Genomic DNA, 17,957 nt, shown 5'->3' on the forward strand with positions numbered 1-17,957 from the left:
ACGTATCATCCATTTTCATGATTCCAGCTAGGTCTGGACCAGTGATTTTGTTGTTATTTTCTTTCTTTCTTTCTTTTTTTTTGAGATAAACAGGCTATTGAAGAGCCTGGTTTGGGTCTGCTTGTCAAGAGGGCTTATAATATTCCCCCTAATTGAACTTTCTAGACCAGTGACGTTTTGAAATTATTTCTGTTGCTGGGTGATGCTTCAGTTTGGAAGCTCTTGTCATCACCTCAAATTTAACATACATCTAAAATCGAACTCTTGCTTTTGATCAGGTTGTTTTCATCTTCTAATATTTCGAGGCATTATTACCCTTACGCTTGACTCCTTTGACCTGTCTTTGTCTTGCCCAGTCTACAATTTGTTTTGAAATCTTAAAGATACTTTAATTCTAAATACTCTTGAGTTCAATTCTTAGACATCATCTTAGTTTGGTATTTCATAGTAGCATAATTATAGCACCTTCTTCATTTGTCTTTCATTTCCATTCTAACGTGTGATTAGTACCATATTTTTGAGTGTGAAATGTTACTTTCATCACCTTGCTAGTCTGCTGAAAAATTGTAAATTATTCTTCACCACTGTCAAAGTCTCAATGTTTTCCACAGAAATGCCTCTAATAGCAAAAAAGAAATGAATGAATCTATTTTCAGTTTCTTACCCTCGAGCTTCTGTGCTTTCATTTAGTCCAATCCTCCATCCTCCCAACCCCCAGCTGTTTGAAATGTTCTTTCCCATTAATCAGGTTATTGAAGAACTGATTCTACTAGCCTCAAGAGGTCTTTTCTTCTTGATTTCCTACTTACTATTAATTTGAAAATTAGTCAAGTCCTTGTAGCAACATCTTTTATTGAGGGTGAAAGGTGTTGGAGTGATTCATCATTTTTTTAATTTGATTGTTTATAGAGACAGGATATAGATTTCATACAGTAAGTGCTCTGAAAAATAGAAACATAATACTTTAATTTCTCTTAATTGAATAGGCTTACTAAAAATTAAGATTATTTCACATACTAAAATAAGACATAGTCCTTATAGGAATATAAGATTCAGGGTTCTTTATCTTTTGATTCTGTAATTTTGAAAGAAAAAATTAGAGGCCAGAATATTTAGCAAGTACATTTTTGTATAACGAATTTGCCATGTATTTGGTTGTGGCTCAGTTTGTAACTTAATATATATGTATTGAACATATTTTCAGTTTTTAAATTTTTGACTTCTAAAATCTTTCATTAAAAATATTGCTAACGTAAAATTGACATATTCTAGGATCAAGACACGCTTAATTCTATGTAAGTCCCTTGGTTAGGAAAGAAGTTCTAAATCATCTTTTAGTTCTAAAACATCATCTCTCTATTTCTCTTGTATTTCGCATATGATGGCAGCTAGCATCTTGCATTCTTGAATGCTGTGGCAGCTTGTATTTACTTCGTGTTCATCACTATCAAAATGTAATTTATCCTTTAAATTGTTTTTTTGAAAAGGATAGTAGAAACTTCATTCTATTGATGCTTTTTACATTCTTATCATAATAAAGTTTCTTTTAAAAGTTAGCTTTGGCAGTCATTGTTTTCTAAATCTTATGTGTGTGTGTAAAATAATTTTAGTTCCAGCAAGTTCGTGAGCAGATGGAGGCAGAGATAGCTCACTTGAAGCAGGAAAATGGCATACTGAGAGATGCTGTCAGCAACACGACAAATCAACTGGAAAGCAAGTATGTTTCCAAATGGTTTATTTCTAATTGAATGGCAGAGTATTTTCATTAAATGGCAGAGTATTTTCATGAATCATCAATATGGTATTTGATAGTAATTGATTAGACTTGTTTTTTAAATTTTTTAAAATGAATAATTTTCAAAAACAGTTCTCTTGCTGTGTGCAGAACTTCTTCCGCTAAACTGTATGATGAATGCTAGTGCTACCACTGGAATAGTCTGTACGTTTATGAGACTGAATTTACAAATTTTAAGCCATTTATTCCCTTTTATAGTATTATTCTGAAGAGCATCTGGCATGTTAGTTGAAAAAGCATATTCTTGAGTCCTACCCCCTGAAGTGGGGGCTCTGAAGTGGGGCCCAGGAAGCTGCATATTAAGACACATTTCTTATGATGGTGATGTGGTTGGCTCTGGGCCGTGCTTTGAGAAACGGTGCCCCAGAGAAGACTAGTAGCATGATTACTAGAATAAATACTGACTGGTCGATTTGAATAAAATTTCAGATACCAATTTGGGAATGACAATGTTGATTCATGCCCATGAGTGTGGTCATCCATTTTTCTTGATTATTTTCAAGTGATTTTAGAATTTGTATAATTATCAGAATGATACAGAGATTATACTCAACCAAAGTTCATTATTAGTATGTAGTCTCTATAACAGCATTCCTTTTCAGTTGGCTGTAAGTGGAATTACTAACTCAGCAAAATTAATATAAAATGTTTTGTTTATCTCTTCTGTATATGTGTTTGTGATAATGGAAGGTTCCTAACCCAGTTGCTGTTTTCAGGCAGTCTGCTGAATTAAATAAACTGCGCCAGGATTATGCCAGGTTGGTGAATGAGCTGACTGAGAAAACAGGAAAGCTACAGCAGGAGGAAGTCCAGAAAAAGAATGCTGAGCAAGCAGTTACTCAATTAAAGGTGACGTATTCCAACCTTTATCATTTCATAAATAATGTAGATATTCAATGACCTAAATGGAGATATAAGTTTGAGAAATGTAGTTTGAGGCTTAATGGGACCTGTGGCCTAAGTGCTCTGCCTGTATAGAAGTTTGCGCACTAATGAAAGAATCGAATATTGGCTTGAGTTTGAAGTTAAAGACTGTTTGAAGATATGAAAAATGAAATTAGCTGATTGGCATGTATAAACAGAATTTCAGCTTATATATGGAGATTCCGGTCTAGATGTGTAAGGCAAAAATCATGTAGTTAAAATTACCTTCAGCATCGCTTACCATCCGTGACTTGGATTTCTCAGTAAGTTCGGTAGAGCCTATTTTTATTCCAGTATAGGAATAGATGATTTTCCTTGGCTTGAGCACGAGACCAAGGGATGGTCCAGTTGCTTTCACTTGAACCATGGTGTACACAAATCACACATTGTTTCTTTAGGCACCAAATTGGTACTGGGTACCATGAGATGCTCATACTGAGAAGAGATGCATGAGGTTGCTCAGGCTAATTGAGAGAGGATAGATTCATTTCTCTTATACTTTATAGCAGATGCACATTGGGTAGAATGTTGAGTAGAATTGTCTCTTCCTCCTTTTACTGGGGAGAGGATTTGTTGAACGTGTAGTTCAGTTGGTATAAGTTAAATGTATTAGATTCCTGCCTAGGTCATTGATAACAACCATACCTTGATTCCAGTTTCAGAACAGTAGGGGTTAAAAGGGCTTTAAGAGTAATTGAATCTGGAAAATAGTATGATTTTTGTTTTCTTGAAGTTTTCATGGATCCCCATGGGAGATTGATATAATTGTCCTTTCTTTTATTTACTGTTTGTCTTGCTGGTGTGTTTATGGCTGGCATTTATAAATATAGAATTTTGTTCTTGGGGCCAGCCCGGAGGTGCAGCGGTTAAGTGTGCACTTTCTGCTTTGGCGGCCCGGGGTTCACAGGTTCGGACATGGCACTGCTTGGCACACCATGCTGTGGTAGGCGTCCCACATATAAAGTGGAGGAAGATGGGCATGGATGTTAGCTCAGGGCCAGTCTTCCTCAGCGAAAAGTGGAGGATTGGCAGCAGTTAGTTCAGGGCTAATCTTCCTCCAAAAAAAAAAAAGAATTTGTTCTCTATGAGTATGGATAAGTAGATAAATGACAGTGAAGATTATAGTCATAATTGAAGTGGTGTGCTGTACCTCAAAGTATGAATTTTAGGTACTTACTGAGATTTAGCAATAAAGATACCACCCTGTCTTTTGAAAACCTATCAGCTGAAGGCAGATTAATGGAAAATAGATCATAGCTAAGTGGATTAGATATATACATAGTAGTAGCTACATTGATCCACCAGCACAAATATTGAGTTTCTGAAATAATTTGGTAAATCCTGTATATTGGAGGGTAGAATGGCTGTCGCTGATAGTATCTGCATATTCTCAGGCCGGTCGTATCTACCTATCTTATTAAAGCATAGGAAAGTAGTTGTTGGAATAAGCTGTTTTATGACACAACAGTAAAGGTGGAGGATGCTGCTATTTTCCTTTTTTTTTACTTGAAATCTTGTGTTTTTGCTGACGTATTCTTTCTCCAGGTTCAACTACAAGAAGCTGAGAGAAGGTGGGAAGAAGTTCAGAGCTATATCAGGAAGAGAACAGCGGAGCATGAGGCAGCACAGCAAGGTAAGAGGAGGGAGGTATTCACGTAAACTTAGCATTTAATTCTGGGTAAGATTTCCCCCCCTCCATATGTGAAGAAAGCATAATTTGGCATTTTGGTTACAGCTCAATAAAAATAGCTTTTACACTTTCAGAGTATCTTTATTTCTTTAACCTTTTTTAGGGTTTTAAAAATAAGCTTTCTCCTAGTTTTGTCTGAAGCCTTAAGTTGTGGATGAAATTATTGTCCTTGATAGGCTAATGGGAACCAGGTTATGTGTGTTTTCTTTCTGCAGTTATTCCCTTTGGTTCCTTGAGCAACTCTTCATTTTATTTTTTGTTTCTAAGGAAAGACTCCTTTCCTATATTGTGAAGAGAAAAACAGCAAGAGCATTACCATTCCAAGTCATTTGCTTAACACTGTTACTTAGTACTAGCTTGCACTGCTTACTCTTAGTGTGATGAATCCATCTGGGAGATTTGTGTGTATTATTAACGTCTCCGCTACTCTCTTTCTCCTTGGGAAGAGGCGGTGAGCGAGCAAAATGGAGTTCCCCATGCTAAGAAGGAGCATACAGTGTTGGCTCTTTAGACCTTTGGTTTCCTCTGATTTCTTTTCCCCCCTCTAGGTATTTCCCTTTGCTTCAATATCTAAATGAACCCAAGATATTTGAAAACCTTTTGCTTTATATATAAAGTTAAGGTACATTAGCTTATTTTTAAAGTTAATATTTTGTCTTTCATCCATAAAGCACACGTGAATTTTGCCAAAAGAATTGTCACTAAAAACTATATATAATTATCTATAAAGTGTATAACTATAAAAAGTAAAAGCTCACTCTGACCAGAACACTTTTGCTTTTAGTGTTTTCATAATATTTCTAAATAAGCGTATTTTTTATACTTAGACTGCTGTCTCCTGATGGGCCTCTTGTTATCTCTCTCTTACAGGAAATGAGGGCTTAACACTGCCACACCATTCCTCCCACTGTCCCCTCCTTCTCCCGACATGGTTATGCATGCTCTTTGACTGTATCAGTGTTTGTTGTTTACATTGTCATGACTGGGTAGCTCACTGCTGAGCTAAGATAGATATTAAAACTACAATTCTTTTCTTGAAAAATCTTCTTTAATTTCCTGGATCTAATTATTGCTTTATGTTTTCAACTTGCTTAATCTTTAGTTTATTGTTTAAAATTTCACCAATGTTTAAACTCCCCTTAACCTTCCTTCCTTCCCCTAGCCTCTCGACATGGTAGATGCTGGAGAGTCTGTCCATTTTTCCGGGGATGGCCCTCTGAAGTCTGCAGTCTCCCTGCTCCAGTACTTGTTTCTTTCTAGTTTGGCTCCATAGCTGTCTTCCTGAGATTTTCTTTAGTCTCTTTACCCTGTTTGCTGAATCCTGTGTCACTGCCATCTTTCTTGCTTTCCTCCTTCATTTATAGCATATCTTTTAATAGCTTCATAAGAGTGTGCTTTGAAGTACATTTGTTGAGCCTTTGTGTATCTGAAAATGTTTTTATTCTTTCTACCTTCATGCTTGATTGATAGTTTGACTAGATGTAGAGTTCTAGGTTGGGAATAATTTTTCCAACAGAATTTTGAAGGCATTAATTCAGTGTTTTAACTTTTATTGTTACTGGTAAAAAATATTATACTCTTCTGAGTTCTAATTGTGGATATTACCATTGTATGTTTAATTTTCAGGAGTTCTTTTTTGAGTTGTGTTCCATTCTGTTATTAGTGTCTTGTTACAGAAGGAACATCTTGCTTTTCTTAAAATGATACACATACATGCATATTTTCTCTTTTTCTCTCTATTTGCCTTTCTATGCTTGGTGATGGTGGTCTTCCCCTTTCCCTGTTTTGGACTTGTTTATGTTATGGGGCCAGGAGGCAGCTCTCATGATACCTGGTATTTCCATTTCTTGAGCCTTTCTAGGTTTCTGGAACAATTTCCCCGTGCTCGACTCTGCCAAGTTAGTGATCATCTCTCCGTTCATTTTATCTTAATTTCTCGTGATTTGGAGTTACATTTGTTTTCTGATTTTATCAAAGATGGTTTATGTTTGTTCTCATTTTCTGTTGTTTTTGGGTCATTGCTAAGAAGAGAAGCAGACAGAAAAGTTTTACTTTCTCTTACACCAGGACATTTTCAGCTTTCGGCATCTTTCTGTTTTCTAGGTAGGAGTGTACAGGGAATTTATAAGAAATTCACTAAATAACTTACTAAAAGTATCTTTGAGGAAATAAAGAACGCTTTCAAGAAATGCTACAACAGTTTTAAATATCCATGTACCATTCATGTAACACGTTTGAGTATGTACTGTGTGCCAAGTCTTGGGCACAGCTCTGGATATAGAGCAAAGGCAATCTCTGATCTCAGAAAGCACACTTTCTGGGAGAGGAGACAGATGAATACAGTGTGTCTGCTGCTGTGCTAAAGGTAAGCATGAGCTGCTCAGGGGGGCCACATGCAGGACAGGAAGCAGAGGAGAGGGTCAAGGAGGGTTTTCTGGAGGAGGTAATGCCTCCACTAGAGGTGAGTAGCAGTAACTAGGCAAAGGGAGCGTTCTTGTTAAAGTGCATTGTTTTATTACAGATCTGCAGAGTAAATTTGTGGCCAAAGAAAATGAAGTACAGAGTCTGCATAGTAAGCTTACAGATACCTTGGTATCAAAACAACAGTTGGAGCAAAGACTAATGCAGTTAATGGAATCGGAGCAAAAAAGGGTGAACAAAGAAGAGGCCCTGCAAATTCAAGTTCAGGTATCTAATTTTCCTTCTTTTTAAAAAATCAAGACGGGCAGTGGTTGGATGTGTCTGTAGAAGAGGAAGGATAGACCTCCTTATCCTGGTTCTGGCTTGGTGATGAATGATGATCTTAATCTTCCAGCAGCACCACAGTATGGTGTGTTTGGACATGTGTTGGAAGGTGTCCTCACCCACAGTCTCGTGCTTTCTGTATTAGGTTAGGAACAGCACAGCGTGGCTCATAATTCTGTCTTATGAATTAACTCTTGGAATACAATGCCTAATCACTGTTGGTTAAAAGTATGCCTTTTGGAATCTAAGAATGCCTTTTTAAAAATAAACAGATGTACCTGTAACTCATTTTGATCAAATACATTGCTATATTTGTTAATAGTACACTTTCCGCCCCACCTCTTCTTTTTGGTTGCTGTTTATCAAAGGATATTTTGGAGCAGAACGAAGCTTTAAAAGCTCAAATTCAACAATTCCATTCACAGATAGCAGCCCAGGTAATGGTGCTTTCTTATTGCTTATCATTACTAATAGCTTCCTAGCCATGTGAAAAATCATCTGAGTGCCTGTTGAGTGCCAAGCACTGGGTTAGTAGTTGGGAGACTAGTCAGTGAATCAGTAGTGATGATCTTGAGCACAAAGCACTCTGAAAATTATGCGCAGTGCTGTGGGAGAACACTTAAGAAAGAAATCCAAATACAACTAATAGGGAGGTGAGTTAGAGAGTTTTTACCATAGGAGGAAGAAATAGCCGCCATCCTATCACAAAGCAAGAGGAATTGGCCAAGTGGTGTCAAGAATAGTGGTTTATGTATTAAAGGTGTTCACTAAATATTGACCAGCAATAAGGGGAACTTTTATATACCCTCTGGTGAAATATTGACCAGCAATAAGGGGAACTTTTATATACCCTCTGGTGATAGCAGTATGTTAACCATAGCTCTCAGATTATATATGCAGAAGGACCATTTTAAAATTTATACTTCCATCTAGTGAATGACGAAAACTTCAAAGTTTTGCATGTGGTGTTGTTAAGACCTGCTATTAAGATAGATAGATAGATCGATATAGATATAAATAGATAGCCTTTAGAATATGAATAATGTAACATTAAGAAAAAAGAGAAGAAACTTCCAACTTATTTCCATAATATGCGTACCGTGAATTTCAATTCTTCAACTTTAAAATTCTAAAAATTGCTTGTAGAAAAAGTATCAGCCTGGAAGTCACTTTTCTGTGTAAAAAGTAGTTTTAACATGAAAAACTTATTCTCAAGGTTCAGGCAAGTTCAAACTCCCCAAACTTTGAGATTGCAAACATTTTTTTTCAAAATTGCTTTCTTTGTAGAACTATAGTCTAAAAGTAATTGGGAAAGAATGATTTCATGTAGGAAAGGGTGTGTGTGTACGTATGTGTATATGTAAACTATCAACTCAAATTGGATTGAGGTCTTCAGTTATTAGCTGAGAAGTAGCTCTAGGAAATTTAGCAGGAATTAAGTACTTAAAGAATGCTGTAAGTACCTTTTAAAAAGGAGCTGTTACCAAACAACTGAATTATCTTCATCACGAGCTGTACCCTTCCATTATTGGAAGTTGTTATTGAGGAAAGGAAGCACTGGGATGACAATCGCCTTTGTGGCCGTTATTCCTGTGTATTTGCTTGTCAGCTATATGGTTTCCAGGCCTCTTGCCTTGTTTTATTTGAAATGTCTTGTGATATGTAATTCCCTAATGTTGGCTGTTGGTGATCAAATTTGCTTTCAGAATAATAGCTACCATTTATTGAACACGCATCATGAGCCAGATATACTGCCTTAACAACTTTATATACATTAATTTCCTTTAATTTTTAAAGCTCTGTTGTGATGATTATTGTACAACTTTTAAACTTTCTCTTAAATGCTTTTATGTTGACACTGTTTTTCTTTCTTAGACCTCTGCTTCAGTTCTAGCAGAAGAATTACATAAAGTGTAAGCCTGCCTTTCTACACTTCTCTTATAATTGCTTAGTCACCACTAACCTGAGACCTATTAGATTGAATACTTATGATTAACTTTATATTCTAACTTATTCAGAGAATACTCTTAACTAGATTTGGAGCAACTTTGGCTCTTTTTTCCCCCCTCAGGGAGTTGAGTTCCTAAACATTACACATTCTGTGCTTTTATGTCTTCATCATAAAAAGAGGGAAACTTTTTTTCATTTGGACTTCAGCAGTTATGTGGAAGAGGCCATTGTGATTTGAGATTACTGGAAGGAAGTTAGTTTTTGTGTCTAATAAGTAGTTGTGGCTACTCTGTATGTAGCTATATCGTGGTATGCCCAAAACAAAGTTCTGTTTTTTTTGTGTCCTGTATAATTTGCATAGACATGGATCACTTGTTCAGAAGACCTGAAATCTGATTTAGACATTGCCAGGCTTGTCAGCTTAAACAAATTACTTAACTTATTTGACTTCAAGTTTTAAAATAGGGTTATATATTTTAAGGAGTTGTAGTAATGCATATGACAGTTGTAGCTAAACTGAAAGGGGTTATAGAAATGGAAGGTACAGTTATGTGAGAAATTACTTATGTAAAAATGATCATATTCAAGGCTTGTATTTTTTGTTAAAGGATTGCAGAAAAGGATAAGCAGATAAAACAGACTGAAGATTCTTTAGCAAATGAACATGATCATTTAACAAGTAAAGAGGAGGAACTTAAGGTACAGTAATTTTTATAAACAGCTGCAGTATTTTACAGGCATCAAATTACCTTGACCTTGTAGTCAGCGTGAGGGTCTCTGAAGAATGGACAGCGCTCTAGAGTTCATTTGAAAAGTGTCTGTCTCTTTTCTAAACTACAAAATCCTCTTAGCCCTCTAAGAGGAGAAGTTTAAAATACTTTTCTCACGTGATGTAGTTCACGATAATTTGGGAAATATGCTCAATAACAGGAATTGATGGTTTCTCATCCTGATTTAAGAAATTATAATTTGAGATGTTCACTTTGAGACCTTTTCAAGATAGAAGAGTTGCTTTACAAACTTCAAAGTCAACTATATTAGATATTTCTAACACTGTTTTTCCTTCTTGTTCTAGGATATGCAGAATATGAATTTCTTATTAAAAGCTGAAGTGCAGAAATTACAGGCCTTGGCAAATGAACAGGTAGATCTTTATTTACTTTTTTATCAGGTAGATCTGGGCATTTACCTCAGAATTTCAGTTTGTCTGCACTTATTTTCATTGGCATTGCAAGCCCTAATTTTCCTCGTGTAGACAGTAAATATAATGGTTACTTGTGCGTGGCTGAATGGTGTGTTGCTGAAGGCCTCTTCTGTTTGATCACAACTCTTACAACCCACCTAGATATTACTCTTTTCATGTGGAAATCAATGTTTGATCCACTGAATTGATCACTTTTGAGATATCAGAGAAATCAGTTTAAACACTCTTAATGTACTGATTTGTTTTAGCTTTCTGCCATTTAACCAATAAAGATCTTTTATTAGGATAAAAGTTGATCAGTGATCTGTATAAAATATTGGACAGCGACAAGTATTACAGAAATGTATGATATTGCTTTAACTTTGTTCACTTCGTATATATGAAAATGTAGCTTTTTAATATGTAAAAATAAGTGAAAGAGTAGTTTTGAGTGCTTCCTGAGAAATGATGAAATTCTCATCTCATTCCAATCACAGGCTGCTACTGCACATGAACTGGAGAAGATGCAGAAAAGGTGATTAAAGTATTGCTGTACTCTGAGCCGTTCATACACTTATGTTCAAGTATAATCGCAGAAAATATTGCTGCTTAAAACTGAGAGTTGTGAGGCTGGCCCGGTGGCCAAGTGGTTAACTTCCCGCGCTCTGCTTTGGCAGCCCAGGGTTTCGCTGGTTTGGATCCTGGGCGCAGACATGGCATCACTCGTCAGGCCATGCTGAGGCGACGTCCCACATGCCACAACTAGAAGGACCCACAACTAAAATATACAGCTACGCAGTGGGGGGCTTTGGAGAGAAAAAGGAAAAAAAAGATTGGCAAGAGTTGTTAGCTCAGGTGCCAATCTAAAAAAAAAAAACAGCTGATGGTTGTGCACATAATTAGTGTAAACTTTCTGAATATATGAAGTATTTTAATTGTTTTTTTCTTCATAGTGTTCATATTAAGGAAGATAAAATAAGATTGCTTGAAGAGCAGCTGCAATGTGAAATTTCAAACAAAATGGAAGAATTTAAGGTGTGTGATTAAGTTTGTCAACTCAGCTATCTGAACAGCCTTGTGTAGTTTTTAGTTGAAGTGAATCTAGAAATACTACTTTTTTATGCAATCACTCTGAAATAGTGTTTTTATAGTTTATTTGAGGGCTTATACAAACAATGAATTTTATCATAGACTTTTTACCTAAATTATCTTAACATATCTGTTCTTTTAGTAGACTTTTGAAATTTGCTTTGCCCCAACCTTGTCTCTACAGTTTTCAGTGGGTACTTTGAGGTGGTTTTCTCTGCCCCATTGTTAATGCACTGCTAGTTTCTGGTCATAGCCAACCAGCTTGAGTATTGTAAAGCATTCTGATGGCCACTGTGCACCTCTGTGTGCAGTAAGATTTGCATTTGTTTTTCTTTTTTGCTTTTATTTAGTAGGAAGCCTGTAAGTACTCACTTAGGAAAGCAGGGTTTCCCAGAATCCGTTGGCACAAACTGCTCAACTCTTTGAAATACACCTGAAACAGTTCTAAACACAGTGTTAACACTGTTTTGGGATAAACCCCATGACTGAATTAGGGGACTGAGTAGAAACTGGTTTTTAAGATCATTGTACACATACTTTATACTACTACTGTATTCCTCTACTCCGGAAATCTGTTCATTGAAACTGTGAAAAATGGAGCCACGTGAGATTTGTCTTCTTATGTCAATATATAATCCAGCTGTCACTTTATGAGTACTTAAAGCAATGATATGGGTTTGCTTTTTTCAAAAACCATTCAAATGATTGCTTGTTGCCTTTTCTTAATAAAACAGTAAATTGAGATTCTTTCTTCCAGATTCTAAATGACCAAAACAAAGCATTACAATTAGAAGTTCAGAAGCTGCAGACTCTTGTTTCTGAACAGGTAAGGCTTTCTATGAATTACAAGGTAGAAATATCCAATATATAACAAGATCTGGTTCTTCTTTAGATAGTAATGAACTCATTTTGAGAAGTTTTGCTTAAGTGTAGATATGTCTTTTAATTGCCTTTCTATTCCTCTTGTGCTTATCAAGTATCTAAATTAAGGAAAACAGAATTTTTCTTCCCTGAGAGGAATCTAATGTTAACTTGTTTATTAAGTACGTTCCAAAAAAAAGTGTAATAGGATATATAAAAAGATTTAGGTCTTTTTGATATATTTGGCCCTCAGGATAAAATTCGTTAGACTTTTGGAGCCTGACTTTTTTTCTGTAGGCAGCGTGGTTTCTTAAAAAGAATATGGGTTTGAAACCTACTACCAGCACTTAAAAGCAGAGTGATGTTGATCACATTACTTACCCTTTCTGAGATCTCTCATTCCAAGCTTTCACACTGAGATTTTATTTACATCATCAGTTTGTCAGGCTTACATGGGGAAGTTTATGTATAATGCTTAGCCTTGTGCTTTGCATATAGCATCTTAAACCTTAATTCTTTTCCCTTAGAATTTGTACTTTTTCCATTTCATCTCCACCCGCTGCTGCCATCAGTCTTTTTTCTATATTTATAGCAAGCCGTCAAAACTATAGCAGCCTGAATAAGCATGGCTCCATAGATGAGAGCCCCAGGTGATGTCCATTCCATGGCTAATCCTAAGAGTTGCCTTCATACTCCTCTCCTGCACAACTCTTCAAATTCCAGTTTTTAAAAATATTCTAGAACTCTTGATATTAGATGACATATTAGAATAGAAGCTTTGCATGTTTCGCTAAAACTTAAATTTTTGGAATGTAGTTTTTATTAGAAGCTGAAATGTAAGTTACTGCAAATGATACCACTTCCTTTAGCAGATGCATGCTTTCTTTTTTATTTTAAAATTAACATTTATGCAGGTACTGAATTGGTGTAAGTAGATGTGCCAAATACCTTGGAAGTATTTTGTTAACATATGTTCAGTTGTTGAGAAATAATCCACTTACGATATTAAGTGCTTTGCGTAATCTTTATTACTTTTTTTGGTGAGGAAGATTGGTCCTGAGCTAATGTCTATTGCCAGTCTTCCTCTTTTTGCTTGAGGAAGATTGTCCTTGAGCTAATATCTGTGCTAGTCTTCCTCCAGTGTTTGTATGTAGGATGCTGCCACAGCATGGCTTGATGAATAGTGTGTAGGTCTGTGCCTGGGACCCAAACCCACAAACCCTGGGCTGCTGAAGTTGAGCGTACAAACTTCACCACCACGCTGCTGGGCTGGCCCCTCTTTATTACTTTTTATATGCCTTACCCTAGCTAACTAAAGGTAATAGAGGAGAAAATGCTGAACGGGTGATATTTAGTACAGAGATGTGACTTTATGCCACTGTAATCCTAAAATGGTTATTTAAGTCTTGTTCTTAAATCTCATTCTTATTTCTCTTTGTTGTGGTATAGCTTATAAGAGATATGACAGTTTATCAATTGTAAGATTTTTTTTCTCCCCCTCAATTTATCATCTCTAAAGTCTGGATGTATCTTAGAGTCTCTGGTTACAGTTTAGTTGGCAGCATTTTTAATTTTTAATGTTACATAAAATACCAATTGTGAGATGCAACATTGATGACTTGAATTAGATAAAATATGATCAATGTTTTTTGGTTGTATTAATTCTTAAGCAGAAAAGCAGAATGTAGTTTTTGTGAGTTGGTTATCAGAGATTCTGGAATACCTGTTTCAGTATATAAAGTTCTAAACTTTCTAAAATTAACTTCATGGGAGGTAAAACAAATGACCAGAAACTGTTCTAGAATTCCAGTATTAAAGGTGCTGGTAACTCTTATCTAGGTTTAAACAGAAAACCTGAGTCTTTAAAAATCTTGTAACTTTTGTTCTGTACTAAAAATGGTATTCTCCATCATTACACAAAAGTAAAATCACTAACCTTAAATTTTTATTTTCCTTAAAGATAACATGATGCCCTAAGAATTGCCGTTCTAATATCTCATATAAAATTCCCTATCTTTGGCATGGGAGATCATACTAAAAAAAAATCCTGTAATTCTTGCCTTTTGAGTCAGCCTTCTAACTACTATAAGGTTTCTGTGTACTTTTAGGTATTCTGTTAAGATAATTTTTAGCATGAGATGGGTTTTTCTTATGAAGACTAGTTTAATGAAGAACTGTCCACAGAACAAAATTTCATAGCCAGATTTTTGTGATTTATTTAAAAGAATTATTTGATAAGAGGAGAAATTCATTTGGTGCTAATTTAAGATTTGCTCTTTGGTAATTCTTAGAATTTTTCTTGTTGTTCTAAAAGCTCTTTTTTTTTTTGGTAGTAGAAAACATGACTGTGATGTTATGTTTTTGATTGTAGTTGTGACTTACCTTTCTCATCTTGACAGACCAGAGAACCATCTCTTTTGCTTTTTCTCTGGTCATTTTTATTGCTAGTGAAAGAAGACATAAAGATTAGTATAATTTTAACTTCTTTCATTTCCACCTTTTTTTAACCTCTTCCTACCCAGCAGTCAGAATTCCAAATGACAGTTGAGAGAGAAACAGTTTAGTTATGTAAAAAAAATTCAGTCCTTTTGCCCCATGGATTTTTATCCTGGAGGAAAAGATTGAGCTTATTGAAGCAGAAACCAGTAATGGTGCCAAGTTGTTGTTTCTTCAGGTGTAGAAAGCAAAAAGGCAACAGATACCAGGTAAGGATAACCTTTTTATAAATTAAAGGAGGGCAGCCTCCATTTGGAGATAGGCCTGGGGATAGATGATGTAAATAAGTCAGATACTAAGATCTCATTTATTCAGAATAAAATAAAATTTCCTTGGGGGAAGAGTTCTGAGATATCTTGTTTTTTTGAACTTCTTGACTTTTTTAGCAAAGGAGCAGCATGACTTCTTATTCTAATAGATTTTTAAAATTCAATGATCAAGATTATTAAGTAAAAACTATAGGAGTAGGAAGTTTTTTCTATTTGCCCTGTTGCCTGGTTGCATTTTATTGCAGAAGCATTCATTATTGTATAATATGTGGTTTTGAAAATCATCTAGGGAGAAAAAAATTGGATTGGATTAGACCAATAATATATAAAGTAAAAATGTTGGATAGATACTAAGCTGGGTCAGTTTTGTGCAATTTCATATTTGATGAGCAGTTGACCAAGAGTATTTGTAAACTGTGATCTTGTTAAAGTAAACTGAGTTCATTAAATATTTACTAATTGAGTATATGCTAGATACTGTGCTACATGCTGAGGCTACAGAGATGAAAAAGACTTGGTTCCTGCCCTCAAGAATATGGCTCAGTGTGGAGAGGGATGCATAACAGAGCAGGGTGATGAATAAAATTCTTGAACTGCATGTACAGGTTTAGAGGAAGAGATAATGAATTCTATCAGGAGAGCGAAGGTCAAGAGGTGCCGCAGAAAGAGGGGTTCAGCTAAACCTGATTTTGAAACATGGCCGTAAATTTGCCAAACAGCTAAGGGGCAATCCAGGTTGAGGGGATACAGTGCTGAAAGTCATGGCAGGGGCCGGCCCTATGGCCAAGTGGTTGAGTTCGTGGGCTCTGCTTTGGTGGCCTGGGGTTTTGCCGGTTTGCATCCTGAGCGTGGACCAGGCCATGCTGAGGCAGCATCCCACATAGCAGAGCCAGAAGGACCTGCAGCTAGAATATACAACTAAGAACTCGGGGGCTTTGGCGAGAAGAAGAAGAAAAATAAAGATTGACCTCAGATGTTAGCTCAGGTGCCAATCTTTAAAAAAAAAAGTCATGGCAATGTGTGGCAAAATTGGCATATTCGGAGCATTTTGATATATTGCAGAAGTGCAAATTATGACACATAAGGAGTAGAGAAAGATTTCCCAGAGCCTAATCGTGAAGGACTTTCTATGCTGTATTAAGGACCATGAACTTGATCTAGCATGTGGGTAAGCCACTCAGGGTATTGCAAGAATGAATAAGCATTTTGTCTAGAATTTTAGATCACTCTGGTGTCCATTGAGGTGTCTGAACTTATGTTGGGGGGTGTATGTAGGTCTAAAGATAGAATACAACTAAATGATTAAAATGCAGCTAACTTGGACTTAATAGTGTAGTCTTTTTTTATTGAGATACAGTTGACGTATAACATGTTAGTTTCAGATGTACAGCATAATGATTTGACATTTGTGTATATTGTGAAATGAACACCACAATAAGTCCATCACCATACATAGTTATAAATTTTGTATTAAGTTTTTGTGTGAGATGGCATTCAGCAAAAATAGAGATGGACAAAAACCATCTTGATGAAAGCTTTATAAATTATTGCATGATTTATTTTTCACAGTTTATAAACCTGATTTAGTATACTTTTGACAGCTCTTATCTCCTTTCTGATGGTAGGAAAATTTTTTCCCATTGGAAAGGTTTTCCTCTACCCCTCACAAAATAATTCTTACGGCCTAGAGGCGTAGGGAGAATAATTAGGATATTGTGGTATTTGAGATGAGTAGAGTTGAGGACCTAACTTAAGGCATTGAAGAAAAGGGGATTAACTTTAGAAATATGTAAGAAGTGGAATTTTAGGACTTGGATTTGGAAATGGAAAAATTAATAGTATTTGTGAAAAATAGTTGTAGTAAAATTGGAAACAACTGAGAAACCAGGAAAATTAGGAAAGAGCAGGTAAAGTATAAGACGGTTGGAAGAGAATGTTCAAAGAAAAAAACCCAACACCCGTTTTATCAGGCTGCTTAGCTGCCTGAAGGCCTGGGAATGCTGAAGAGGAGGCCCCACTTTTGAATGCAATAAATAATGACATTGGGGTCTTTTGTGTATACGGAGGGGTGTTGGAGGGAGCGATCAAAGACAGGGCTCAGCTTACATGTGATATTTTAATGTTTTGCAAGGGGAATGTGTTCATGTGTTGCAATTTACAGTCAGTTTTAAAGCATTCCATATATTTTGATCTGGGTGGTGGTTTCATAATATATACATGTTAAGAATCCGTTGATTTGTACACAAGATTTGTGAACTTGCCTATATAAATGTTATACCTTAGTTTTAAAAGTGAAAAAAAAAGTGAATTTATAAAAAGAAAGAACAAAGCCTTTTTCCTGGCCTGTGAGGCCTCAGAGCCTTGGATTTTTTATATTTGAAGAATTGAATTAATGTAAAGGAAGTAAGGCAAATTCTTCTCTTATCCTTAAAATTGTGTTTTATGGTAATTAAAAAATTATTCATAAGGTTCTAATTCATTTTGCCAGCCCATTTTATACTTCATCTTTTTCTGTGTCTTTTGTGTAGCTGCTTCTTTTCTGTCTTATGTTTTATGAACTAAGTAATTCTGTAATTATTAGCAGTCTTCAAACATGGATCATCTTCCTAAATTTCAGATCTAATTAGAGCTAAACAATTTTTAGAATTCTATTTCTAAACTAGTTTTACCTCACGCACACTTGGTAAAATTAAACTTTATTTTTTGGTGATTTTTATTTTAGCCTAATAAAGATGTTGTGGAACAAATGGAAAAATGGTAAGAGTTTAAAATTTTCTTTTTATATTTTAGTGACTCATTTCTACCAAATCTGAGATAACAGAGTTATTAACTACGTTAATCTAGATTCTTAAAATTCTCTTTGTACTTCATGATGGAAGAGAAGTGTTGTGCTATTGATTGATTTGATTTGGGGTTACAGTAGGTTTGTGGGTGTCGTGTGGCAGTGATTTATTT

At 35.6% G+C, this 17,957-nt stretch overlaps 1 protein-coding gene across 15 annotated transcripts in view; it reads left to right on the top strand.

The window, feature by feature from the left end:
• Positions 1-17,957, top strand: part of KTN1 (kinectin 1) — a 101,547-nt gene that overhangs the window by 48,678 nt on the left and 34,912 nt on the right. For all 15 annotated transcript variants that reach the window (XM_044773630.2, XM_044773633.2, XM_044773634.2 and 12 more), the window contains 12 exons: positions 1,611-1,717; positions 2,512-2,644; positions 4,265-4,352; positions 6,931-7,097; positions 7,523-7,591; positions 9,030-9,067; positions 9,713-9,803; positions 10,180-10,248; positions 10,785-10,822; positions 11,241-11,322; positions 12,134-12,202; positions 17,725-17,759. In XM_044773630.2, coding sequence (XP_044629565.2) covers positions 1,611-1,717; positions 2,512-2,644; positions 4,265-4,352; positions 6,931-7,097; positions 7,523-7,591; positions 9,030-9,067; positions 9,713-9,803; positions 10,180-10,248; positions 10,785-10,822; positions 11,241-11,322; positions 12,134-12,202; positions 17,725-17,759 — 986 coding nt within the window. The remainder of the gene's footprint in view (positions 1-1,610; positions 1,718-2,511; positions 2,645-4,264; positions 4,353-6,930; positions 7,098-7,522; positions 7,592-9,029; positions 9,068-9,712; positions 9,804-10,179; positions 10,249-10,784; positions 10,823-11,240; positions 11,323-12,133; positions 12,203-17,724; positions 17,760-17,957) is intronic.

The sequence above is a fragment of the Equus asinus genome, chromosome 7 (assembly GCF_041296235.1).
Source record: "Equus asinus isolate D_3611 breed Donkey chromosome 7, EquAss-T2T_v2, whole genome shotgun sequence".
In the NCBI taxonomy this organism is placed as follows: Eukaryota; Metazoa; Chordata; class Mammalia; order Perissodactyla; family Equidae; genus Equus; species Equus asinus.